General features: G+C 35.4%; 1 protein-coding gene across 1 annotated transcript; it reads left to right on the plus strand.

Moving 5' to 3' along the window:
- Positions 1 to 105: 105 nt before the first annotated feature.
- LOC148596489 (uncharacterized) lies at positions 106 to 26,819 on the plus strand. The gene is made up of 22 exons (XM_088563770.1): positions 106 to 180; positions 849 to 944; positions 1,806 to 1,820; positions 3,666 to 3,949; positions 4,801 to 5,092; positions 5,672 to 5,764; positions 6,312 to 6,482; positions 7,554 to 7,895; positions 8,770 to 9,111; positions 12,266 to 12,715; positions 13,814 to 13,903; positions 15,220 to 15,471; positions 16,925 to 16,951; positions 17,445 to 17,534; positions 19,309 to 19,524; positions 19,697 to 19,822; positions 20,084 to 20,650; positions 21,415 to 21,585; positions 21,982 to 22,251; positions 24,526 to 24,576; positions 25,546 to 25,592; positions 26,355 to 26,819. The coding sequence occupies exons 2-22, from the start codon at positions 866 to 868 to the stop codon at positions 26,748 to 26,750; spliced, it is 4,371 nt and encodes a 1,456-aa protein (XP_088419896.1). The 5' UTR covers positions 106 to 180; positions 849 to 865; the 3' UTR covers positions 26,751 to 26,819.
- Positions 26,820 to 27,896: the final 1,077 nt, after the last annotated feature.

The following is a 27,896-nucleotide window of genomic DNA, read 5'->3' on the forward strand; positions in this document are numbered from 1 at the left end:
ATGTTATTCAAATATGAATAATCATTATACCGTATAAATATGATTTTTTCAGTCTACTTCTTAGTCATAAAAAGCATACAAGGTCTTGTATATAAGACCGTACATGTTCTTGAGGAGGTAATTTACGAGAATAAAAGTGGGACTTACAGCTAATCACTTAATATTTTTTCTTTTACGCTTGTGAGTATGTTTATTGATATTTCATAAACAGTTTAATTTAATTAAAATAAGAGTAAGACGTTCTTCGCTTTGGAATTTACTTTCCGGTATTTCTAGAATTTTCGAAAACATCTGAAAAAAACCCGCTTGGAGCATATAGGTTTTGGTGTGCATATCGATATATTTCCAGCAAATGATTCAAGAAAAACATTTAAGTGAAGCGGCAACGACAACTCGGCGCATGCTTAATGTGGAAAAACCTATTCGGATTTGTCCGATCCGGTTCTAAATTTATAGTTCAACTGGTTGTAATTCTTTTTCTCGCCAAATTTCTTGGAGGAGTTATTTTTCTTTATTTCAAGTGATAATTAAAAAAAATGTATTAATTTTTACCATCCATGCGATACATGTACATGTAGTACGTGAGGGAATTTCGTGAAAACGTGAGTAAGATGCGTGTAAACCAGTTTTATTAACTGTAATAAATTGCTTACATTATCTTCATACAAATTCCATGTTTACATCATTAATTACAAGTACGATGAAAAATAAGAGTATTTTATACAATAATCCGTTTGAAATTGAAGGAGTTCATTTAGCGGAAAAACAAGACCTTCCCGTTTGCGATTCAATCTGTTACATATATATAATAGATTCCGTATAAAAATCATTCTCCGATCTTATCCCAGTTTAATATAGGACCAATATGGGAGTCACTGCCGTCTGGTTTGTAGCGGCCATTTTTATTTATGGGGTTGCTGGGCGACCATATTCTGGTTCTTCAGGTAAGAAAGACATTTTAAATCTAATTTTGAGTATATTCTTCACTAATTGGAAATCTACGCGAGCTATAGAACCCAACAATGTTTGCGATATTTTCATAATTGCAAAGATTTTATTATTGCTAAATCGCGAAAAAATAACCAACAAAAATACAAAAAAAAAACCAAAAAAAATCCACTGACTTCAATAAAATTCCAGATTTATAAAACACTCGTTTTTGTGGTTTTTCAAACTTACTGTAACGGAAAGTCCTTTTCTAAACAGGAAAAAAACTACTTGTGGCTAATATTGCGAGATCGAAAAAAAAACAAAAACAAAAACAAAACAACAAACAATTTAAAAAATCAACAAAAACAACAAACAAAACAAAACAAACAAAACAAAACAAAACAAAACAAATGAACAAAAGCATTTCTGAATTTCAAGTAGTTCTTTAACAATCTTTTAAATTGACCTTCGCAACACAGTCCTACGTTCTCACATTTTCGCTATTGACAAATTTTTACATGTAGTTTTCATTTTTTTGTGTTGTTCTCTAAAATGTGTATTTTAAAAAACAGAAAAAAAAAAACGATTACAAATGTGTTTTTCAAAACACCAGTTGTCAAGTGTAATGCTGAGTTGAATTACTATTTAAACAATCGACTCTTGTGTGCACAGCACAAACTTACCCCGGAACTATTATGACCACTATGGAGGTGGTTGGTTTGGCTTGCCATAATATGTTTTTATGACTTCAGTGTTGTTTTTATACATATTTATTCTCTAAATGACTTTATAAAACGTATTAGAACAAATTCACGCATTACTACATGTGAAAAATGTAGATTATGCAAATGAAACATTTTCTTATTTTTTTTTAGGAAAATACGGTTACTGTAAGTATAATCAGTAAGTAATGGTGCATTGTTCTCCCAATCGGAACGGCTCAGCCTTTGTCGTTACACAGACGAAAAAAATGTTCGCTACTCATGTTCAGACATATTTGTCAGATTATTGTACTCTTGTTTTATTCATTTCATGGCATTGATATTTTATGGAAAGTGACCCCCACTTTTCTTTTCATAATTTCATTAAACACATCTTTAAATGTTTTTGGAGAAGTTTCCATGGAAACCTTCTAATTTCCTTTTACCATCTATATTTCAAATGATTATTTCTCAAAAACGAGCGCGCTTTCCACTTATATTGTTCTAGCATGAACAATCTTAAAAGACTTCACAACATTTTGGAAAATATTCTCTAAAATCATCCTCCCAAGTCAGGGTTTTGAGTCCACCTTCGCTACCTAAAACTTCTGACATCATCATTCGTATTTAGTGGGTATCGTCAAGTGCCGTCTAGTGAGTTACCTGAATTTAACCCGGATCCAACATCCAATCAAATCACTCGTAGTAGATACTCCTCGATAGAACTTACAAAATGGCTAAACATAACGTTCTTTTTCGGGAAAGACTTTGTACATAATCTACATTTACTATTTTTGCTCACAGTGAATCATTTGTGACATCTTCCAACAATCAGTTATCATATCATATCGTTCATTACCTCATGTTATTGTTTACTTTCCACTGACGTTATATGTTAAATCGATTTTCATTGGTGCTTCGAAGCTGGAGACGTAACCAATCGGAATAGGCTGGACGATATACCCGCTAAATATGAATGAGCGATGTCATGGGTTTGAGGGAACAGAGGTGAACTCAAAACCTTGACTTAGGAGGATGTCTTAAACAGAGCAACACACATGCTTAAGTTGAATCGATTGATTTTTTATTACTGTTCTTTGTTTCTTGTAACATCTAACAGCGATTTTTAGTGCAATCTCTTTGAACCATGGACCAGAATATTTTCTTATTTTTGCATCAAAGGTTATTTTTCATAGAGCTGATACGAAAATAAGTAGTTCTGATTTTTTCAGCTATATTTTGGCTGACTTTGAAACTTTGTAACTCAAACGGGACAAATTTATAGGTTAAAAGAAAATCTAATAAATGAATGTACTTTCATTTCATACAGTTAATGAATGCGTTTCCGTCTTCGTTTTGGCGTCAGTCTTCATTTAAAAAAATCGAGGAACATTTTACGCGTAAATGTAAAATAACAAAAGAAAAAAAAACATGAAAAAACACATAATGAAACAATTATTAAAAATTAAAAAAAAAATCTTAATTTTTGCGAATTGTTTGACTTTTTCCATTTAAAGCAAAACAAAAAAAAAAAAAAAAAAAAATCAAGAAGAAAGAAAAATAAAGAAGGAATGATGAAAAGGAGAGAGAAATATTCGAAAGTAATTAAGTACCAGTCCATTAAGTACCAGTCAGACACAGCTTATAGTAGAGGTCATTCATGTTAAAGCAAAACACAAGGAAGAATGATGCTTTTTAGTATTGTCTACTTTTAAAATAACACTTGTCCTTTCGGTATTTTGTGTTGCATTTTTGAGAAAACCATATATTCATCTTTTCCACAAATCAAACCAAATCAAGAACGATAACTCCTGCCAAGTGCCTATTTCGTACATAATCTATATAATTTTCATCTGGAAATTTCAACAACCAAATGCCAAAATAAGACTGGTTATGTGGTATGGAACTATTTCTGAATTAGAAAAGGTTTCTTTGGTGGGGTTTTCACATGTATGAATAACCACCTGTCATAATTTTATGAAGGCTGCTAAGAATATATTTTTAAATTGAATTCGGCCTCTTTTGTGATTTTAGCCAACAAACAGTGTAACGCATTAGCCGACGTCGTTTTCCTGTTCGACGACCCAGGTTTTGGCTATGGCAAACTGGGTTATCTGAAGAACTTCATGAAGAGTATTGTCAATCGATTCAGCGTAGTAGGACATAGCGGAACCCAGTTCGGAACGGTCTGTTTCTCCGGAAGTGCCAACCGCCAGTTTTATCTGAATAAATACGAATCAAAGTCGGCAGTTTGTACCGGTATCGATCAAATTAGGAGTGTTGGCGGTTATGGAAAGAGGATTGGTTATGGAATTCAGGTTTGTCTAGATTATCATTCTGGCAAATTTCGTATGGTCAGTTGCTTTAAGAATCCTATGAATCTGTTGTTAATTGATGTCGACTATCACTGTGGCATGGTCTACTAGTTTACATTTTGTATGTCCACGGAGGTATATACTGGTACATGTATGTTATTCACAAACACTAACTTCTCTAATACAGGGACTATTTTTTATTTGACAAAACAAAACCAAAAACAAAACAAAAAACAAAAACGCAAAACAAAACTACAGGAAAAAAGCAAAAGACAAAACAAAAACGAAACCAAAACAACACACACAAACGAAGAATAAAATAAAAATCGAAAACACGCACAAAACAACATGAAAACAAAATGAAAAGGTGTGCCTCTTTTCCCTCTCTGTGTGATTTATCTATTATGTGGAAAACTGTTCTTCTCAAAGTACCAGTTTCGTGGTTTTTAAAGTTCAGACAAATCACGAATTAAAACCTCACGCGAAATGTGAAGTTTACATTGAAAGGTAGATGTTCTGATGAATCAACTACATCTAATTAAAAAAATCATGACTTAACGGAAATATGAAAAACGTCGGGAAAATACTACCACTGATTAAAAGTTTTTTTTTCGCATTATAAAATGTCCATTTTTACATAATATACAACAGCCGTTTTGTGCGATTTTCAAGGGCGATTACGTTAAAAGAAAAAAAAAGATGCATAAGAAATTATTATATTCTGTGTTTCATGGTGAATTCAACTTGGAAAAAAGTTTTTTTTACTAATTTCAGTTAGGTGTATGGTACATGTTTGTTTTTTATCACATTGGGTTCACATTCTTTTCTACAATCTGAAGTATTATGCATTGTAGTATGTTTCTCAAAACATGTTTAAAAAGTCATGTGGTGGGGGCAGAAAAGGTGCTCGAGACGTCGTCATCCTTATAACTGATGGGAGAAACATGGGAACCCCTAATCCTCAGACCGCCGCTGCAGAGCTGAAGGCCTCTCACGGAGCAACAGTCATTACGATAGGGATTGGAAAAACATGTAGTTTGACTGAGCTGAAGTTAGTTGCTTCACAGGAAAGTCTTGTCTTCACCGTGAATACGTTTGAAGAACTCGGTTCCATTCTTGACCTCATCATGTTTGTCACCTGTACAGGTACGTTTGGTTTGGTTTCCAAGAATAAGGGAATAGGTGTATCATTAACATTTTTAAGTCCAATTTTCGCGGCATTGTCCAGGAGAGATGGAAAAGGGAACATGGTTTTTATATCTATTACATTTATGCGGAATTATGATGAGAGTAATAATAAAATTGAAAAGAAATGATTTTTTTCTACTTTCAGTGATTTTCATGCGAAAAAATATATATATAATTTCTATTTATAACTGTACGAAAAAAAACCCAACAAAAATGATACTTGCAATGTGGCACTAGTAAGTTATTGCACGTACTTTCACATTTAAACCTTGTCAAAATAAACATGGTTGTTGAAATAAGAGGACAATCAGTTAATTTGCGGGTGAAATAAAAAAAAATCTTCAGAAGAATGAAATATAAATATAATAATCATCAGGCGTGATGATCCAAGGACTGGCGTGCCGGGTGTAGGCCCCCCCTTTTAGCTCAAATCCTGGATCCGCCCCTGATCATCAACCGTTTTTCTACTTTTGGTTCTGGAATTAAACCTTACATATACATGTATTTGTATTTTGTATTCCGACGTATTTTTTCCAGGTTGCACAACAGGACCCATTGGACCACCAGGTTTCCCTGGAGATAAGGGACTTGCAGGGGAGAAGGGAGATCGCGGGGCAACGGGACCGCCAGGTTTGTATACGTTAAAAGAATAGTCACAACTAAAAATCAGTGCTAATCATCATTCGTATCTTCACATGTATTAAGGGCTTAATGAGTGTCTGATTCATATTTCTTATTTAAAAAAATCCATCAAATCTTATGTCAGGTTCACACGTAAAAGTAAACATGAAGATTAACATTTGACCACGTGCACCGGTAAGGCAGACTTGACATTACTGTAAATGTATTAGTTTTGGGCAGAAATGCGCGATAAAGGTACCCGCAAAATTAATTTTGTAACACCATTTAATTTTAATCACTTTTTAAAGCCGTGAAGATTTATACACGCGAAAACAAGTACCCGCTAAATTAAACACTATTAAATGCTAATAATGATTTGAAACCACGAAAATTGACGAAATCCGCGAAAGGTAATACGTTTACACTACATCATCGAGTTAGAAAGTACAGTAACAAATACAAGTGCACCGGTAGGGAAGGCGATACCAATCACAAAATCTTTTAACTAGTAAGAACCTACAGTAATAACACAATTTTACGTGAATATTTTTCACAGGAGATAAAGGGAACAAGGGAGAACCCGGGATACAAGGTGTCCAGGGAGACAAAGGTTTCCGCGGAAAACCTGGTCGTTACGGTTTGGTTGGTGACAATGGCGAGACAGGTGACAAGGGCGACAAAGGCAGTATCGGAATGATTGGAGTTCGGGGATTGAAGGGCGATACAGGTATGCAAACTTCGGACGGCGTCTGAACTTTAAAATTCACTATAACTACACATGTAGCTCCTAATAGAATCTAAAATTTATAATTCAAAACACTTTCTAGATGCTGCAGACAGATATAACAAGAATCTTGCAAAGTCAGAAAAGACCGAATAACCGCTTCTTTTTACGTTTTATTCCGCTAACATGTTCACGTAGTTCTTCTCTCAAGATACATGTACGTTGATAACGAAGTGTATGAATATTTCCCGATCGGCCATAACTACTTTCGTATTTTACAAAGCACCGCTCCCCTAGCTTGCAGTAAAAGTGATATCCAGGATAAAAACACTTTCACAAGGCAAGGACATTTAAAAAAACGAATCAGAGCACTTTGTAATAAAAATATTTTGCACTAAGAGGCAAGTTAAGCATTGATTATAGCATCTAGAGTTGTTGAGGGTTTTGAATAAGAGGATGTAATTCTTGTTCTCCATCTATGTTTTCAGAAATTTATATTGTAAATGCTTCAGATGTTTTTGCATAGGATTTTGGTACATGTACCTATTCTCATTTATATCACGCGTCATGTGACAAAACGTATAAGAAACCTTGGTACTGTGCATACATCATTTACATTAAGCACTTTGCTGTCTAGGAATCAGGCAAAATATGTATATTAAAGTGGGGCATATGTAGAAAATGAAACGCTGAGATTTTATTGCATTATCCATGAATCTTTGCCTCATGAACTTCAGGATTCTAAATTTTATCTGTTTGTAATGTTTGCCATTTTTAGATATTGATACATGTAGTTTAATAGTTTATTTTCAAAATTTAGTTGATATGAAAAAATGGCGAGAAAATGTTCCAACACTTTTCACATACATAGACAGTCAAAGTATCTTCGTCACAGATACTTCAGGATAAAATAAATAGCTTTTCAGTTGTTTTCTAAATACATTTAATATATTTTAGGCAAAAAGACCAAATGCAGAAAAATGATGTGTAATCAATTGCCTGATTCTTACACATAATGGTAGTTAATATTTTTGAAATGTATTTGCATTTAACACTTTTACTTCTCATATTTAGGAGACAAAGGAGAACGAGGAGAAATTGGTGCAACAGGAGACAAAGGTAAAAAAGGAGAAAGAGGTGACAAAGGAGAAATTGGAGAAAGAGGGGCGGTAGGACCTAAAGGACCCAGAGGAAAACAGGGTGCACAAGGAAATAAAGGAGAAACTGGAGAAAAAGGCGTACGGGGAGAAGACGGGGAGAAAGGAAAGCAGGGAGACAAAGGAGACCAAGGTAAACGTGGAGGCAAGGGAGATCCAGGCAGTGATGGAGCACGTGGAAAAACAGGAGAACCGGGAGATAAAGGTGATAAAGGAATGAAGGGATCCCGAGGAGACCAAGGAGACAAAGGAATAGTCGGTGAGTTGTCTCCTGGCTTGTTTTCCATTAACATAAACAAACTAACTTTATATTATTCAACTTCCGTCTGTTTGGTCGTCTGAGACGAACGACTTAGTAATTCAATAATGGAACATGAATCTATGGTCCATATAGAACGAACCGTAATGAAATGCAAATAAATAAATAAATGAACAAATGAATAAACAATAAATAAAAAAAATAATAAAATTAAATTAAAAAAAATAGAATAAAATGCTATATGGCTTTACTAAACTAACTCGCGTACAGTATTAATAATATAGTATTATTGCGTAAGGTTTTCCATATTGACTTAGTTATTAGTCCTAGGCTAGCCATATTGAACTGAGGTGTAACGCAATATTTCTAGCCGAGGACCAATAACTGAGCAAATATGGAAAACCTTCCGCAATTATACCTTTATTGACAAACTGGTCCAATACGCTAAGCCAATATGGATTTTGACCAGTACAATATGACGTATTGGACAGGTAAAAGCCGTATTGGACAGCTTAATCTGTATTGGTCAGCTATATCCTGTACTGGCAGTTTTGATCATATTTAGTCCAATATTCGAACGTTATTCAATAATAATAGTAATTTGCTAAACTTTAAAAAGTTATAAATGCGCAAGGAAAAGCCAAGATGTCCACGTTAAATATAGATTCATCCGTAAGAACGTGCTACAGTTTTCATTGTGTTTATAGATATTTGAAGACTTAAGCATTGATAGGGGGATCAGGTAGGAGATATTTTTAGGAAAATTCAAAGTCTGGGTATATTTTAGGTAAACCGTCCTTGTTATAAACTGCCTGCTTTTTGTAGTCGGTGTATTTACAAATTTTGTTTAAAACGAAGTTTTAAAATTAATCAGGATTAATTGGTGAACAAGGCGAAACGGGTGACAAAGGCAACAAAGGACTTCGTGGCTTTAAGGGGATACGAGGCAAAACTGGTGACATCGGCAAAGTCGGGGAGGTAGGAGACAAAGGCAAGAAGGGGCCAAGAGGCCTACAAGGAAATGATGGAATCCCAGGAGAGAAAGGGCCTAAAGGTGAACAGGGGGATAAAGGAGACAAAGGAGAAAAGGGAGACAGAGGCAGCAATGGAGCAGATGGTGCGGATGGAGAAAAAGGTGATAAGGGGCCACGTGGTGCTACAGGAAAGATGGGTAAAACTGGAGAACAAGGAGACAAAGGAGACAAAGGGAGATTGGGTATGACTTTTCTTAACTACTTGATTATAGATCTAGCAAATGTTTTGATTTGCTGCAATAGTAATCAAGGGAACCAAGGTTCTTGCGGTCATCAAAAGAATGTAATCCAGGGACAAAGACCAGACATAACGAAGAATATGTTTTTGATTACGTTAATCACAATGAACCATCTTGTAAAGAGACGATAAGACGAACCACAACGAATATGTATTGAATATACAATACTTGTATTGGGAAGAACTTCCAGACCTATGGTTTATGGGGAGGTGGGAATGGGGAATGATAGATGGAATTTTGATTTGGGAGAGTGGGTGGGGTATGGGGAATTTTAAATGGGGAAGAAGGGAAAATCAGTTTTTTTAAGTATTTTCTGAGATGAAAAATGTATTAAGTTTAATTAAAGTAACAGTTTAAATGTCAAATAATTAAAACATAAAAATCTATGGGGGTGTCAATTGAGGGAGTGGGTGATAGTATATGATACGAATCGGAAGTTTATAAGAGCATACATGTAGATTTTTACTTTTGGAAAAGTGCTACATGTATGTAGTACGGCAATTGGTTTCAAATGGTATTTGACACCATGAAAGTATATTATTTATTGTGTGTTACGCTGAATATCTTAAGACAGAAGTGATGGACCGTACTGCGCTGTATGCTTCATCAGTGTAGATTATCTGTATGACAGAAAACCTACGAGGTCGATTAAGATTCTTGATTTTTGACGCGGTTATTTTATAGTAGAAATGTAATAAACTATCATAATTTCACCATAAATAAACGTGCTTCTTTTAAACTCATCTCAATGCATGATAACAGCTTTGTATAGAGTCGTTATATTTAATTCTACAAAATTAATAATTCTCTCCGAACATGAATTTAAAAAAGACAAAAAAAAATCAAAATGTGCAATGAGAATGAGTCACATGATCGATTTATGAACACGTGTCAAAGTTCAAACGGAAATTCAAACTCTAAGGCAAATGAATATCAAATACCGTGTATTTTCTTTTCAAAAAAGATCAACACCAAAGTTTGTTAAATTACTAGTTACTTGATTGAGATGGGATATATTTACACAACATCGCCGACTTTAAATCCAGAAGACAAGAATGTTTTATATATAGCGTAAGAAGGGTAAGAAGCGACCAGTTCGACAGGTAGAAATGCAGCAGCTGCAGTACCAATAATTTCGTACTTACGTACCTACGACATGACAAATCAAAATAAAAGTGAACGAACACCCCCCCCCCAAAAAAAAAAAAAAAAAAAAAACAAAAAACAAAACAAAACAAAACAAACAAACAAACAAACAAACAAAAAAAACAAAACAAAACAAATAAAAAAAAAAAACAAATTCAAGGGGAGCGTGCATAGTGTCCCCCCTGTATTTTAGTAAGTCCAAATCCAAATAAGGGTTGCACCTCTGTACTAGGCTTTGGTTATGATTTACATACTAATTTAAACGAAATCTTACATACGAATTTAAACTGAAACTTTCATAATATGGGGTAGGCATTGTCTAAATCAACGAGCACCGTGAGCCTTACCATACATGTACCGTCTGTGTGAGACTCGTAAAAATAATAAAGGACAGTACAAGAGGCGGGGAGTCGACCCGGATGAAAATGTTTGCTTCGCAAGTGCAATATTTTTTATTTATATTCAAGCAGCAAGCAAAATCAATATTTCTATTTTAAAATTTGCCTTGTTGATTAATGGGTAAGTTTTTTCAATAAATGAATAACTTGAACAATTTCTTTCCCCAAAATTCCGATTCCATATCCCCCCTTTCCCCTCGCTCTCAAATTGGTCAATAATTTTATAGCACTTCGCAATACTTTACATTTTTTATCCCTTAAGGGTATCTCTAGCAACATCCATTTCAGTTTTGGCCGGTCAGATCAATCTGTACAGATACTGGAAATATTACCGTTCTCCACGGAATTGAGAACTGTAATATCTCCTATCTTAGATGTTATGCTTCGATTTTGATAATATAATCGGAGTTAAGTTTTTTCCTAAGGCGGGTAAGGTTCTTGACAACAGCAACATTGTACGTACATCCACGTGTTTCCAGAAGTTTTTAAAAACATACCATTTACTTTTTTAAATAAGCAAAACAAATTAGAGAAAAAACGAAAACTATCAGAAAAGATGAATCTATTTTTACTGAAACGTAATCTTAACCTATATTTTTATGTGTTTGATTGAAGGAAATGATGAATTTTCTCCGTAAGGACTACTCCTACAACGTAAGAGGTTGGAATTCCGTTCCTCCATAACCCAACCTCTTACTTCAGAGCGCCATATTGCATAACGCTGGTTCCGACATTCTTTGAAATCAGCAGAACTATATGCCATTTAAAACGTGTTATATAGTTTCTTTACTATAACACGGGAGAAGGTGACTAAATTGAAGAAGAACACCTACCTGACGAGAAAATCCAGCAATCCTACAAATCTTTGTAAAAGCAGTTAAAATGAACTTCATATTTGGTTTTTAGCTTTTTGAGTGTGTAATTCCGGTTGATAAAATTACGGATTTTAAAATTTGCGAAACGAACAGTTCAAATTAACCAACACGTAATAACCGTAAAGCTCACACGCTCGCTATCACTAATGGTTTGATTCTACTCTGACAGTGACATGAAGTGATCGTCTGATTTTTTTTCATTCTGTAATTTCACATGGAAGTTGTGATTCGGTCCTGTGTAATAAGGTCAAAATTTAGGACATTTGGGAGTGGTCACGTTTCGTGTCTACGGGGTCTCCGAAGCAAGGTGTTGAAAATAAAAAAATAATGGTGAATTTTTCTGGCACTCGTATAGAAATTTGCATTTATACATGTTTCCATATTTGTGGAGTTTGATTGAATTTGAAGCAGTGGAATTTTTTATATGTCAAAATGGGTCTGTTGAAATGCACTAGCAAAAAAATTGTCTTCTCGTATCTTCTGCGCAAATACGGAGTATTTAAATAGGGACTTTTCTGCCCACAGGCATGTCGTGCCTAGTCTACCAAAACCTGACAACATCCGACAATTGACATACATGTCGATAATGCCTCGCTACCTCAAAGCCTCGTTCCCATTGAGGTTAATCCTGCCTTATACATGTATAATTGTTTTATGATGAGAAATATTTTGTTTTAGGTATGACTGGAAACAAGGGGACAAAGGGACAAAAGGGGGCACAAGGTGATCAAGGAATCGTCGGAATAAATGGAGAACCTGGCGAAACCGGAAATAAAGGCCCGATAGGTTCACCTGGAATATCTGGAGACCAAGGAGCTCCTGGTAAAACCGGAGATGTCGGAGACCAGGGTGATCAGGGAGACAAAGGCATGCAAGGATCTAAGGGAGCCCAGGGCAAACGTGGAGGCCGTGGAGATAAGGGCGATAAGGGTGCTACTGGAGATAAAGGAGCACCAGGTAAAGATGCACGTCCGGGAGACGTTGGAGACCAAGGAGACGTTGGTCCACAAGGAGACAAGGGGGATAAAGGACCGAAAGGCATTGATGGAAAACCTGGACCAGTTGGCGAACAAGGTGAAAAGGGAGATAAAGGCGCCAAAGGGGCCACCGGAGACAAGGGAAAACAAGGTTTGTTTTGTTTTGTTATTATACCCCACCCTTTGTATAAAATTACACATGTACATATAAACAATGACAATTTTTGAACTATGAGTGAATGGGCCATGAGCGCGAGATGCTGGAAATGACCCACCATCGAGTAATTGTGGGATTATGATCAACATGAGCTCTACATAATTGGACATTTTAATCACTCAATGAAAATTTGAAATCATTTGCTAATTTACATTACGCTGTACATCACACAGTTTCTATTATTAAACGCAAACTTCCACGCAGAATAGATAAATTTAGGGTCAGAAACTGTCTAGGGGTATGACAGTTTAGAAAAGCTTTTCGTAATTTTCTTTGTCTCGACCCAGGACAGTTTCTGTCAAGATCTATCAGGGTCAAAATGTGTCCAGACCCAGGACAGCCTCTGTCAGGCCAAGATCTGTCGGGATTTCTGTTCTATCTGCTGTCGTAGAACAGTTTTCCTGACAGATTCTGACATAAATTAAAAGAGGTTAGAAGTGATCGCAACTGTAGTGGAGGTATGTAGTGCTATCTGTCCGTACTTCCTTACGTTACACTTGGGGGACAAATCTTTTATCTGTTACTCCTACACCACTGAATTAAATTGAATGCAATTCTCACAGAATCATTATTGCATCTTCTTATTGTGCCCCTCCTAGTTTGGATTTGGATCCGAATCAATTTGGGGGTTTCACATAGCAAAACATGGACTTAGTCATTTGTGAATATTGAGACACGAGGGACCCATTCCTTATCCGTTACCTCTTCTACACCACAGAATGGAATTGAATGAAACGTTCAGGTAATCATTTCATGTTCCTCTTGTGCACCTCCCATTTCAGATTTTGATTCAAATTAATATGGAGTTTCAAATGGCCGTAGCAGACCTATAGAAAACTACAATATCAGCTAGAAAGCCTATCAGAACGCTTTACTTACAACTGACATTTTTTGTCTAAATCATATATGTTATCCAAGTCGGAAGTTTTCTTTCCGCCACACTGTCCTGTTTTACATAAAAAGGCGGGCTAAAATACTGAGTCTTTAAACTGTTTTCAAATATACTGCAAAGGAAATTTTTAATTTCTATAGGTGAACAAGGAGTTATTGGAAACCAAGGTATCAGAGGTGAAGTTGGCGACAAGGGCGACAGAGGAATGAAAGGCGAAACGGGAGATAAAGGTACGTGTGTAAAAGTACTTGGGCCTAAATACAGTGAAAACTGTGAAAATCAAAATTTTGATAAATCGAAAACTCGTGTTAAATAAACAAATTTTTCAATAATTCCTTCATTTTAGTTCGGAACCTGTGCAAACCGATTCTTGCCAAAACCGAGTCAACCCGTTACTCCGACAGTTGATCGGTTAAAGCAGGTTTCACTGTATTTGTATTGTACCCTTTTGTGGTAAGTTGATGAGCATGCTCAATGTACACTTCCGCGAAGTAGGGCTTGGATACAACAAAAGAATTTTCCTCGCGGAAGTGTATATTGAGCATGCTCTACGCACACTCATTGACTAGCCCACGGTTAGCACAAAAGGGCCTATTGTACCTTTTTTTAAAAATAAATTTTGGATGAAGAGATGTATTAGTAGGTTCTTATACCAGTGGAAGAAATCTCAGATTTTCAATAGATGACTAGTGTAAGAACGTACATGTATTTCTTCTGTTTTACAGCCAAAAGCTGTGTAATTACAATGAAAGTCAATGAGTAATTTGCTTAAAATCTCCAATATTACAACTCTCCCTTATGGCTCTAATATTTGGATAGTATGTTACCACGTGTTGTTCGTAGCCTTTGATTGGTCGTTAATTATTTCATCTTTGTTACATAGAATGATATTGTTGTCTGATTTTATTTGTTAAAAACGGTTTGATAAGATTTGGCTAGAAATCTTTTTGATTTGGGCCGCCACTGCATATTGTTCTTTCAAATAGTTCCTTATAGATCGTCTTCTAACAGTCATCAAGGGAACCACGATTTTATCGAAAATCAAAAGAAAGTAATTTAGAGACATAGACCAAACATGAAAAACAGACATACGCAACAAAGAAAATAAAGTAACCAAAATCATACATACAATGTAACAAAAGCAAATGAGCAACTCGGACTCTACTAAAAACTGGGAGCATGGACCAGATGCACCAGTAGGGTAAGCACCATCTGCTTTTCCAGAAACATCCGCCGAGCTGCTCATAATAAGTGAAGTCCGGGGTAGACGAAACAAGAAAGGAAAACTAAGACATGATGAACAAATCCAGTTTTCATGGTGCAGATGGATACATCGTTACGATCAATGATCCACAAGAATGGTTACAATGTTTCTCCATTCAACTTGATAAAAATAAATTCCTTTTTGATCTTACATGTACAATGTAAGTATCTATTACATATGTAGCATTTGTTTTTTGTAAACTGCATTTTTCAGTTGAAATTTTAATTTATTTTAACTGTTGATGTTCTTTACTACTTTCAAACCCTGTTTATCGTTTTGAAGGACCACAGGGAATTGATGGCGATATTGGCAAACAAGGAATGCAAGGCCTCAAAGGAATCCGCGGAATTATAGGCATGAAGGGAGTAAAAGGTGACACGGGAAATGTAGGCATCGAAGGAGTAAAGGGGTCCAAAGGAGACAAAGGAGAAAAAGGGGACAAGGGCGTTCCGGGAGAACCAGGTGCACCGGGAGACAAGGGAAAAATTGGACCTAAAGGAAAGAAGGGTCTACCTGGCGATAAGGGTGTTAAAGGTAAAGTGACATACATGTATAAACTATTTTTTTCAAATCAAAGCCGTAAATGTCCGATCGACCAATAAAAAAAAACATAAATAAATAATTGCAATTTTATAAAGTAAGAATCAGAGATTAACATATTTTTAGATTTTTACGGAACGAAGCGATAAAATGTTTCCGAGTGACGATGACCAGCAGAAGGAAGGCCATTTTTATGTCAGAGGTGAACACAGGACGCATGTCCTGAAAAGATGGTAATTAATCTGCAGTGGAGCTTTTATTTTATACACATTGTCTGGTTAAGTGTATCAGTGGGGCATACCGTTGTTTATTTCTTGTTTTATCCAGATTTTTTTTTTAAGTATTTCGATTGATCGGATGTAATTAAGTAGCACTCCACCTAAGAATCATGCAAAATGTGATACATGGTTGGAAAGCCTACATATTTTTATTGTTTACATTTTGTTTAAATGAAAATATAAATTATATAAAATGTACTGTATAATTAAAAAGATAAGGGAGATAACTCTGTAAATGATATTAAAATACAATAGAAAGCATTGGATTTTCAACGTGAATTATCTCCTAGCAAGAGCAGACAGATTGGAATAAATATTATCAATTAAACATTTCGTCATATTGACCTATAAAGAAACTTAAGAAAAAAAAATAAACATATTTAGTGTTTTTTGGGGTGTATCACATATAATTACAGAATTTGCATGATTCTTACAATGACTATTACTTAACAAAAATGTTGCATCTTACCATAAATAAAATAAACCAATGCAAGACAAATATTAAACTTTTATGAATTGTGTCTTTCCTTACTTAAATTTTATTATTGTACAATATTTTTAATGACGATGATTAAAAAAAAGGTTATTTTAAATACTTGTTAAACTGTTCTTTTTCGGAATGTTTTTAAACAGCTTCCCTCGAACCCATTTTATATGAATCTTCTTGTTGCTTTTTTCCACCTCGTGGCTTTTTCTAGACATCTTGATGGTAGTTGTCTTATGGCATGTCGAAAACGTATATAAAAAAAAATAATCTGAATTAAAAAAAATATTGAATACCTTATAATAATCGCTTTTTAGTGAGTAAAATACGAAAATATCGAACTTTTTATGAAAAGCTCCGAAAGTCGTGACTTCCTATCAGACTGAAAGAGTAATCAAGGGAACCAAATCAGTGCTGTTTTTTCACGTTTAATTGTTATTAGGATTTCGTCCTATTACATCATAAAAGACACAAACATAACATACAAGACAAAACAAAATAAGCTGAGTAGGGACAGAAACTCAATGCAAAATAAATTGACAAAAAAAAATCAAACAAAGAAATAAAAATTAACAAGTCAAAACTAAAAAACAGTTATGATTTGTCGATAAAAAAATAAGTAGAAAATCACTGCTATTTTTTTAAAATTGTTTTTGTTAAATTTAATTTGTTTTTCCTTTCACAGGAATAAAAGGAGAAATGGGCAAAGTCGGTAAGTACATATTGCAGAAATTAAAACGGCGATGCCTACAGTCTTGGTATTCCGTGTGCTCCTTAAAAATGATTACATATTGTAATGCATACGTGACAAAATGTAGGGTTATAATTCTAGGTAAATCTAGTTGGTCGCATGATCAAAAACAGAAAACACATTTCAGTACAACAACAAGTGGAATCATTAGGACTCACGTGCCTGTAATCCTTTGCTACAATGTAGCATTTGGTAGCGGCATACCCACATATAAAATGGAAAGAAAAAATGTCTAATACGTCAACCCGAAGTGCCAATACAATAAGCGAGGACAACCAAAGTGGGAAAACAAAAAAAAAAACCAAACAAACAAACAAACAAAAAAGCTGGGATGTAGTCATATGCTCAGGAAGATTGAGCTATTCCCGTTTCTTACAAGACACCCGCTGTGCTACCCGATATAGGTCATCCATATATATGGGAAACAAGAAGAAGTACTTATTGTTTTTTGCAGGAGAGAAAGGAGATAAAGGTATCAAGGGAAAAGTTGGTATACAAGGAGAAGTTGGAGAACCTGGTAAACAAGGAGATCAAGGAGAAAAGGGTAAATTCAGACGTTTCATTGCCGTCACCAAATGCATGCAGCATGCTTCCTTTTTTTTCACAGCTTTTCATGTAATTTGGGATTTAAACAAATCTATATAGTCCAGTCAAAATAAATCTTTTATCAGAAATTTATTGATTTTATATAAAGTATGATACTTTTATTGAACTGTTTGTTCTTAATGTCTTTCTCACATTCTGCCCATGATATACAGTCATCTAATTAATGAGGTGTCTATGCAAAACCCATGCAGGCAGTGGTTTGCACATGACAAATTTTGTTTAAAAAAATCTTCCATTTCCTATCACAAATCTCAAAGTTGAATGTTTTTGATTAACTATCGCAGTTACAGATCAGTAATAAAACTAATTCTCGACGTCAGTTCAAGCCCATTTTTGATTTAATCATAAAATGTCTCAGCTGTTCAATCGTTATGTTGTCTTTTATTTTATTTCTTGAGCATTTCTCAGTTAAGATAATAATTAAAAGGATTTTTAAAAATTAAAATTCCATTGTAATTCGTCCATTTTTGTTGCTAAGTGTCGATTGTTGACAAAACAGCGATAATTGTATTTTGTCAAGTTCTGTGTTGACATGAATGGAATTTCTCATGAATTTGAAAATAAACAATCATTTGGTAAGAAAGATAATCATCCAAATAATTTTTGAAACGAAATTAGAGACGGTAAATCATTATTTTGGTCAAGGAACCAACAACCGAAAATCGTCGTGGTACATGTAAAACAATCACGGCCTCTTTGATAATGTAAACATTCTCATGCTGGATTTAAGGACGTAAACCTTGGGTAAGGGAAATAACAGTTGCATTATGTTTGAATCATATTCAACTTCACCAAAGCCTCTCAAGCTTTCTTTGAAACAGAATGAAATCAGTTCAAGTTACCTTTTATGCTATCATGAGATTGATGTTAAATGAGGAATACAAACGTTCCAATGATTTGTATGAGTTGTGTTCATTACCCTAGGTATTCCTCCTTTAAAGTCACCGGATTTGAATAATTCACATGTTTTGTGATATGAATAAAAAAAAACTTAAAAATCGGTAGGTAACAATTGAATTGAAGATCACTTAATGAATATGTTACATTTGTTGTATGTAAGCGATGTGTAGTGTAATTTGACAACAAAGTTTCATTGAAATATTGATACTCGGGGGCGTTGGAATTGAGCTAACGCAAGTAGGGTCGGATCCACACACTTTAAACAAGGGAGATTCCTGCCGAGGTTTCTCAGAATAAAAGGACTTTATTTGCAAGATTTAATCAACTTTACACATAAAAATGACAAATTTTTAAATATAAGGGAGGGATGCCAACCCTCTGCACCATCTCTGGATACGCCACTGGCAAGATCATTCGCACAACATATGGTAAAATAGATATATTCATGGAGTAACTTAACTTGATATAAATTGTGAGTGCTTAAATATGGGTGTATAGTTTTAGTTTTATACAACTCTTTTCAGAATTGAAATAAAAATACACGAATCTTTCCTTTATTTTATTTGAGTGTTATTAATGTTTATCGAAGTTTTTCGGCAGTTTCATATTTTACCACTGTCCGTCTGCCCGTCGAATTCTCGTACACTAATGCTAAAAATGCTTCATAGATTACAGTGTAGAAAAGTGGACGCAAAATATGTGTTTTAACGTAACATTGCTGCCAACGAGATTTAGCTCTCAATTTAATACGCAAATTTATAGCTTGTAAAATCTAAAACAAAATTATTATCAAATGAATTTTTCATCTTCAGGTATGGTTGGCGACAAAGGCGACAAAGGAATACAAGGTGACAAAGGCGTTCATGGTGAAATGGGTGACAAAGGCGTGAAGTGTGACAAAGGAAAGCCTGGAACCAAAGGAGCGAAGGGCGATATCGGAATGCCAGGCGACAAAGGTGCCATGGGAAAAGTGGGAGCTAAAGGAGATAAGGGCGAACCTGGTGTAAAAGGACTTCAAGGCGACAAGGGTAATGAGGCGTTATACATGTTGATAAATTTGATTAAGCATTAAATCTTATTGCAAAAATATACACAAAAACTGCAAACATTCAAAAACTGTATTTCTCCAACAAAAACGCCCTGCATGCAATTTTTGAAAAACGAAAATTGTTTGACCTTCAATTACTATTCTATTTTTAGGGGTGGTTGGAGATCAAGGCGACAAAGGAAAACAAGGTGATAAGGGGCCACGTGGTGATGCCGGTAAAGACGGCATTGACGGCGAGAAAGGTGCACGGGGAGAAGCAGGAGACACTGGAGACAAAGGTAAATATTAAGAAATTTTTGTACTCTAAACCATCCGTCGTCTGTTGAACCTTCATAAAGTAAGCGCCATTTTGTTTTGATTTAATGACTAAATCATTAAAAACTGGTTTTTATTCTTTTTCAAAAATTTGAATTAAGTATAATAATGTATCTATTCGATTTATTCACTTAACACAAATGACCCGTAAAAGGAACAAACTAAGTCGTATTGTTTATATCAATTAACATGTTTCTATTTCCTGAATCTTGTGTTTTTCGTAGGTCTTACTGGAGACATTGGCATGAAGGGTGAAACTGGTCGAACAGGCGCTGACGGCGAACAGGGCGACCAAGGTGAAAAAGGCATTCCAGGAATAAAGGGAAAACGAGGTCCAATTGGCAAAGAGGGAGCCGTTGGTGACCAGGGAATGATTGGTGCACCAGGAGATAAGGGAGACAAAGGAGATAAAGGACCAATAGGAGAAGTTGGCGACAAGGGCAATACTGGTATCGATGGAGAAGTTGGAGACTCGGGGGATATTGGAGACAAGGGAGCAAAAGGCGATGCCGGTACGGATGGGATTAATGGCAAAGATGGCGAAAAAGGAGATAAAGGAGCAAAAGGAGACAAAGGAGACAAGGGGGAGACTGGAGATGCTGGAACAAATGGTAAAAATGGTGAAGTTGGAGACGCTGGTGACAAGGGAGAACAAGGAGACAAAGGAATTCGAGGTCTCCAAGGTGCCCAAGGAGACAAGGGAGCAACTGGTTCCATGGGAGACAAAGGCAAAACAGGAGCTAAAGGAATGAAGGGAGAAAAAGGAGATAAAGGTCTCACTGGGGATGCAGGTCGGTTAATCAGTGCAATATAAAAATTCATTGATGTATGAATTATTGCAATTTTGTGATTGAAAAACCAAAATTCACTTCAAACAGATGTTATTTGAAAACAAATGCTGCATGAATCGTTTGAATACCAAATTATCATAGTTAAAATTATTGCCGATTTAAATCCGTCGCATTTTACAATAAAAACATCTTGATAACAATTTAATGTACCATTATAGTGCCAAATACTGAAGCTCATCTTGAGTAGAAGCCTTATATTATTATGGCTCTGTAAATACACTGTAATTACACGTTCTATCCAAACCAGTACCATTACAGTAGAATCTGTATCGACCGAACCCTGAACGAACATAAACCTGTGTAAACTAAACACCTTCATTAAGATAGGTTGCACTGTATCAAATAGGAACTACATGCCAGTGAGAAAATCACCGGCAGTTGGGAACCTTACAAGATATTTTTGTCATTTAAATAGTGTATATTTCATAACTACAGTCCAACCTGTTTTCGCGACCATTACCATTCAGCAGTAGCATAATTATCTTAAGAGACTATGATAATTCCTATGTAGTGCAAGCTATGTAAAGACGATCTATATTATATGACCAAGATTTAATCCTTCCTTTAAATATCATTTATACAGGTTGCACTGTAGTTGTGTAATTTTAATTAGAGTGTTAATAAGATGCAAAACGGTGATATAAAATGTATGCTTACTATTTTACGAACTTTTCTATAGTCTACGTAAAATTTACTTTTTTCAGGAAAAGATGGATCTGACGGATTAGATGGTGCACCAGGAGAAAAAGGGGACAAGGGTGATAAAGGAGTAACAGGAGACAAAGGAGAAACTGGAGACCGCGGACATGTCGGTGATAAGGGTTCACATGGTGAGAAGGGAGACAATGGTGATAAAGGAGCTGTCGGCGACAAAGGTATTTAAGTTTATTGGCCTAACATAGAAGGATCCAAGATTACAGTAATTTTTTTGGGGGTGGGGGGCGTGAGTCAGAGGCGAATCCGTGTTACAGGTTAGGGCTTGAAGGCGGACATAAGTTTACTGGCATCGGATCCGTCCCTTATAAAATCTGCGTCTTCTAAGAGGTCTTGTCTGATTCTTCACCAATTATTATTAAATTGTACCGTTTCTGGTGAGCCTCAATTTGCCTTTGTCTGTCTTTATGTACAGCAAATCGTTACTGGAACTGTTTAGTCTCAAATTAATTTTCTTTGTCTTGACAGAGCAACTGGTCATTTTATGTGTGTAGGTTCATATGTGGAAATGTCATTTTTTCTACTCTCTTTTTTGAATTTTCAAAATATTTTGGTAGGAAAAGTTGGCGAACGAGGTCGTACTGGAGAAAAGGGAGACAAAGGAGACAAAGGGGAAAAAGGAGATACAGGAGAGAAAGGAGAAAGAGGACAAAAGGGACACAAAGGTGTTACGGGTGACCAAGGTGAAACCGGAGATAAAGGTGCCCAAGGGGACAAAGGCAAAAAAGGTCATAAGGGACAAATCGGTGACAGCGGCGACAAGGGAGAACGTGGCGACCAGGGTGATAAAGGTGACAAAGGAGCCATGGGACCAAAGGGAGTGTATGGTATGTGTCTGTCCATGTCAGAAACTTGAAGATGGTAAAACACTGCAAATTTAGTAGTTTTTTGCCATGACATTATTACTTCAAAATTATGTGCATGATAAATTAGCAATTAATAAAAATCCCATTTTGAGATATTTCAAAGAGTAATCAAGGGAACCAAGGTTATAGCGGTAATCAAAAGAACGTAATCCAGACACAAAGACCAGACATGGAAAACAGACATACACAACAAAAAACATAAAGTAACTAAAAGCATACATGCAAAGTAACAAAAACAAATGAGCAACTCGGACTCCACTAAAAACTGGGAGCATGGACCAGGTGCACCGGTAGGGTAAGCGTCCTCTGCTTTTGTAGAAACTACAGAAATGGGTATTTTCTCTAAATTACAAATAAATTAAAACAGCATAAGTGACTCAAAAAAACAAAACAAAACAAAACAAAACAAAACAAACAAAATGACAATAGTTATTGCACGCAATATTTTATAAATTTAAAGTACTTAGACCATTATTGAAATTTTGTGCACTTAATACTCCAAAAATGCTCTTAAACAGAGGGGTGAAGAGTTAATGCCTAACAATATTTCTAAGATAAATGCAATTGAATAGTTTTACACTAAGTCTTTATTTAGCCCAATTGTAAAATTATCATATATCATATATTTAGATTGAAATATACCCTTTTATAAGTGTTTGTTTACACACTGTATTATTTACTCTATTTCACACCCCTAGACCCTTATCGCATACCCTATATCACACACCTTGACAGAATATATTTCAAGTATAATTAAAATATATGATATAATTAACACGGCCTGTCAAAATCTGTATCACGTTTGGTATCAATCCTCGACCTGCACCTATATTCTGTATGATATAGGAGTCTTGGAGTGACAAGTGATACAGATTTTAACAAGTAGTATTTTGTATTTACCAATCAATAGAGCATCTTTAAAATGTATTGTCGAGTACGTGTATTCTTAAGTAGCAGTATTTCTAAAACATGTAAAAATTAGACAGAAGGTGATTCGTGCATGTCAAAAACCCACCGAATTCAGATTTATTTCTTATTCAGAAACAGTTACTAATCACATAACCAGTCTTAGTTTATCATTTGGTTGTTGCACTTTTGAGATATAAAATGCATAGATTGTACATTAATTTGCACTTTGCGAGGGTTATCGTTCTTCATTTCGTTCCATTTGGTTGATTTTAGTGGGAAATGAGTGTATGATTTTCCAAAAAGTGCAAATCTGAATGCAGAAATGATTATCGTTATGTAAAAGTATAACGTATGTTGATTTAAATAAAAACATTGTTTGTTAGGTGGGTTTTTCCACACCATGAATCACTTTACCATTGACAGTGTCTGAATTTCACGTGGACAGGTATTTAAGGAGGGAGACCTAGGGTAAGGGACACAACTCTTATAAATCATTGGAACGTTTGTATACAGCATTTTACATCAGTCTCATATAACCATCAAAGTAACTTGGACTGATTTCATGATGTTTCACATGAAAGCGGGAAAGACTTTAGTGAAATTGAATGTGATACAAACATATCACTGATTTCATGAGTTATGTACCTTACCCTAGGTCTACCTCCTTAAGACAAATTGCAAACTGAACTAAATTTACATTGAAACCAGATATAATGGAAAAACCCTATCAAAACTTTAAGTATAGGTTGAAATGTGACTAGTATCTGAATATATTATCGTGTGTAAAGAACTTAGGTTCGATTTACGCAGGGCAGTTTATTTTGTGTAAATCAAATCGTTCTTTTAAATTTTATATTTTTGGTAAAAAATTTGATAAAATCTTTAAATTAAATTTTTTTCAGACAAGAATATTTTATTGATAAAAGCAGTTCGGTTAAAAGGGATGTGGTTTTAAGTTCATGACCTTGTTTATTCATTACAATGGGTGATAAGAAATTTTGTATCCAAAACGTCATTTTTTAACAGTAGGTAGACCTGGGGTAAGGGACACAACTCACTGGAACGTCTGTATTCAGCATGTTACATCAATCTCGTGTAAGCATCCAAATAACTTGGACTGGTTTCATTTTGTTTCAAATGAAAGCTTGATAGGCTTTGGTGAAATTGATTATGATACAAGCATACCACTGATTTTAAGAGTTATGTTCCTTGCCCTAGGTCTTTCTCCTTAACTTATGTGTTTCTAAAACATTAAATTCTACAGTAAAATAAGGTCTTTGTTATAATAGACCTCATCGTATTACTCAATACTTCTATTTATTATAGGATACATCAAAGTTTTATGGCAATATGGGAAATGGGTTATACAGCCATTCAGTAAGTATTCTGTATTCTGAATCAAAATCAAATTTGAAATTAATGAAAAGTGTTCCGATGGACCAGAAATTCACAAAAGAGTGTTCCGATCTAGAAAATTATAACAGGTCGTTGCGATTCAGAAACGCAGAAAAAAGCGTATATAAGAGTGTTACGATTCAGAAATTTATAACAGAGCGTTCCATCCAGAAATTTATAAAAAAAAGCTTTTATAAAAGAATGTTTCGATCTGGATATTTACAAAAGATTGAGGTTTAGAATGATATTTTCCAATTTATCCTCATTTCAAATATTGTTTTCCAATCCCAAAACATTATGCTAAATCAGCTACGACAAGTTAAATACAAATATGATTAACTCAAATGTTTTGCGCACATTACTGTGTACATTTATACACACATTGTCGCGCGCATTGTAAACCATTAACAAACAATAGCTACGACATATTCATAGAATTTCCAAAATTGTAAAATGTGTCAATGCGAAAAATTGCAGAAGGAAAATGACCATGCATAAAAAAATGAAAACAAAAGTCAACAACGACAAACCAAAACAAAACAACCCACCCCACCCCACCACAAAAAACAACAACAAAAAAACAACAACAAAAACAAACACTTGCTAATTAAATCGCTATTGTTTGCACATAAAAGAAAATTTAACTGAAAGAGGAAACCTATCAAGACCAGAAATCAAAGAATATAATCCAAGGATAGAGAACATTTAGACATGCACAACAAAGAATATCAAAAAACAAAAACGCGCACAAGGACACAAAAAGCAAATGAGCAATTCCAACTCCACCAAAATCTGTAATCAAGCCCCGATGCACCAGTAGGTTTTTTCTAGGAACACCCGCCTAGTTGCCTATACAATGTCAAATCAGGGATAGACAAAAGAAGAAAGAAAATCTATGATACGATGAATGAAGCAGATCTCTTAAAAGTAATTTTCTGTTTTATTTGACAGTGCAGGGTTATGCACCAGCACCTTCAAGCTATGGTGGACGTGTTGTGGTGAGTATGACTTCATATTTTTTGGAAGTCTGTGTGGTCCTTCAATTTTAATTTGCAAATTTTCAATTAAATTGGCATATGAATCGAATTATCGAAAGATATTTTGGTATGTATAGTGTGTTTCGCTGTTCAGCCATCCATTTCAAAGGACGTTTGAATTTTATTACTCAAAGAAAAAACTCCCCATTCCCTCCAGTGGAACTTACCCATCCCTCCCTTTTTCAAGTGGCAATCAAAATTTGTCGACCCTATTATCCTTGTGTCCCATCCTTTTTTTCATTTCATCATCATTTCATGTTCATTTTTTCATCCATTTCATGTTCATCGTCTGCATATGGCTGAAATATTGCTGCTCGGACGTTAAACCCCAACAACAACCCTCCAGTAGAAAGCAAATGTTTTAATAGCAGTTCCTCATTTTGCTGATTCGCAATTTCCATCCCTCATATGAATCCAAATTGTCCATCCTCATTCCAGGACACATCTCCTATTCCCCATTCATCAATAGAATGCGAAAGTTCTTCAGTTCGGACTTTGCGTTCCTCTCTGTATAGTCTGTATCGATGTTCGTAATTTAGCAATACAGTAAAACCTGTATCAGTATCAACAGAACTTGTTTCGATTATTCTGGTGTTCGCTTTACCTAGGTTTGAAATAGATTCAGATTGATTTAAGAAAGTAAGTAACATAACTCTTGAAATCAGTGATGTGTTTGTATCATATTCAATTTCACCAAAATTTGACATAAACAATTTCTTGCAGACAATGGGACAGAATCTGCAGGATGTAAAGAGTAAAATAGTCAAAATCATAAGTCTTGGTTCAGGATGCTCATCCGGTCGATGCTGCTCCGGAGCAGCATGTTCAAGTGGTGGTTATGTCAGCGTCAGCGGTGGAAGTTCTGGATCTTCATACAGCTCTGGGAGTTCAAGTTCTAGCGGAAGTTCAAGTTCAAGCGGAAGTTCAAATTCAGGCGGAAGTTATGGTAGCTCTTCTGGTGGAAGTTCTGGTTCAGGCAGTGGTGGCTCTTCCGGCGGAAGTTCTAGTAGTTCAAGTTCTAGTAGTGGAAGTTCTTCTGGAAGCTACAGTAGTTCCTCAGGCAGCGGATCGAAACAAATTCACCATCTAGCCGCAAAGATTAAAGTCGATGCATATTAAATCCTTTGGATTATTGTCTTCAACTCATTTTTGTACTCGATTCATTAATAAAATAGCAAGAATCACAAATGATTAGTTTTTTGGTCCTATACGTTTTGTTTAATGTCTTTTCAGGAAACGCTTGTTTAATCGCCCAGATATGTTTATAATTTATAACAGCCTTTAATTCATAAAGAATGATATGATTCAGGAACAGTGTAGGTTTGTCTTAATAATTCCGGTTGTTTTAGTACTGAAGGTTTTTGCAAGTTCCTGGTTTTCTCGTGTATTTTTAACCGAACCATTTATAGACGTAGGAAAAACCTTGTACTTTTGTCCATGGATCTCAATTTAAAGAGTAACATTTTTCAGACAAAAAGACGTTTACGAATTTTTGTGGTTCTCGATGGTCCGGTAAACCACAAAATAGTTCCCATCGAAAATGAAATTACCCATTCATTATAATTGATGAGTTGTCGAAACTACGCAGACTTTTTGTATCGCGCTAGAACTCTAACAAATAGACTTCTGGAGCAGGCTTATGTTGCTACAAGATTGAAGTCATCACTACAAAAGTTTTATTGTCGTCATCATGAACTCGTGGATCGTTACGGTCTATCCATCTGCGTCATGAATACTGATTTGTTCAACGTGTCATATATATATAGCCTAGCCGGCCGAGTGGTCTAGGGCGCTGGACTTAGTGCAGGCGGTGGTGCCATAGATGTCACAGCGGTACCAGTTCGAGTCCCGCGGAGGGAACGACCAAAAATTTGCTTCGCAAATTTGACAGTTCTAACATCGTTGGGAATTTTTCAGACCCTTCTATATATATATATATATAACGTCTCAGAATGTGACGACTCTATTCGCTACACTGCTCCATCGGATCAAATTGATACAGGGAAGATAACGTAAACTTATAGAAGGGTCTGAAAAATTCCCAACGATGTTAGAACTGTCTAATTTGCGAAGCAAATTTTTGGTCGTTCCCTCCGCGGGACTCGAGCTCATACCGCTGTGACATCTATGGCAACACCGCCTGTACTAAGTCCAGCGCCCTAGACCACTATCTATATATACATATATATATATATATAGTTTCCCTTCCTTCCGCCTACCCCGGACTTGACTTTTTATGAGCAACTCAGCGGATGTTTCTGGAAA

This window comes from Perna viridis, chromosome 15, assembly GCF_037379345.1.
Source record: "Perna viridis isolate PV_CMFRI_1.1 ecotype Kerala chromosome 15, ASM3737934v1, whole genome shotgun sequence".
In the NCBI taxonomy this organism is placed as follows: domain Eukaryota; kingdom Metazoa; phylum Mollusca; class Bivalvia; order Mytilida; family Mytilidae; genus Perna; species Perna viridis.

Excerpts from the sequence above, each read along its gene's own strand:
- LOC148596489 (XM_088563770.1), top strand. The coding sequence starts at position 866 with ATGGGAGTCACTGCCGTCTGGTTTGTAGCGGCCATTTTTATTTATGGG. Across the intron at positions 16,952-17,444 it reads AGGAGAAATGGGCAAAGTCG|GAGAGAAAGGAGATAAAGGT; the intron begins GTAAGTACATAT and ends TGTTTTTTGCAG. Across the intron at positions 25,593-26,354 it reads GCTATGGTGGACGTGTTGTG|ACAATGGGACAGAATCTGCA; the intron begins GTGAGTATGACT and ends AATTTCTTGCAG.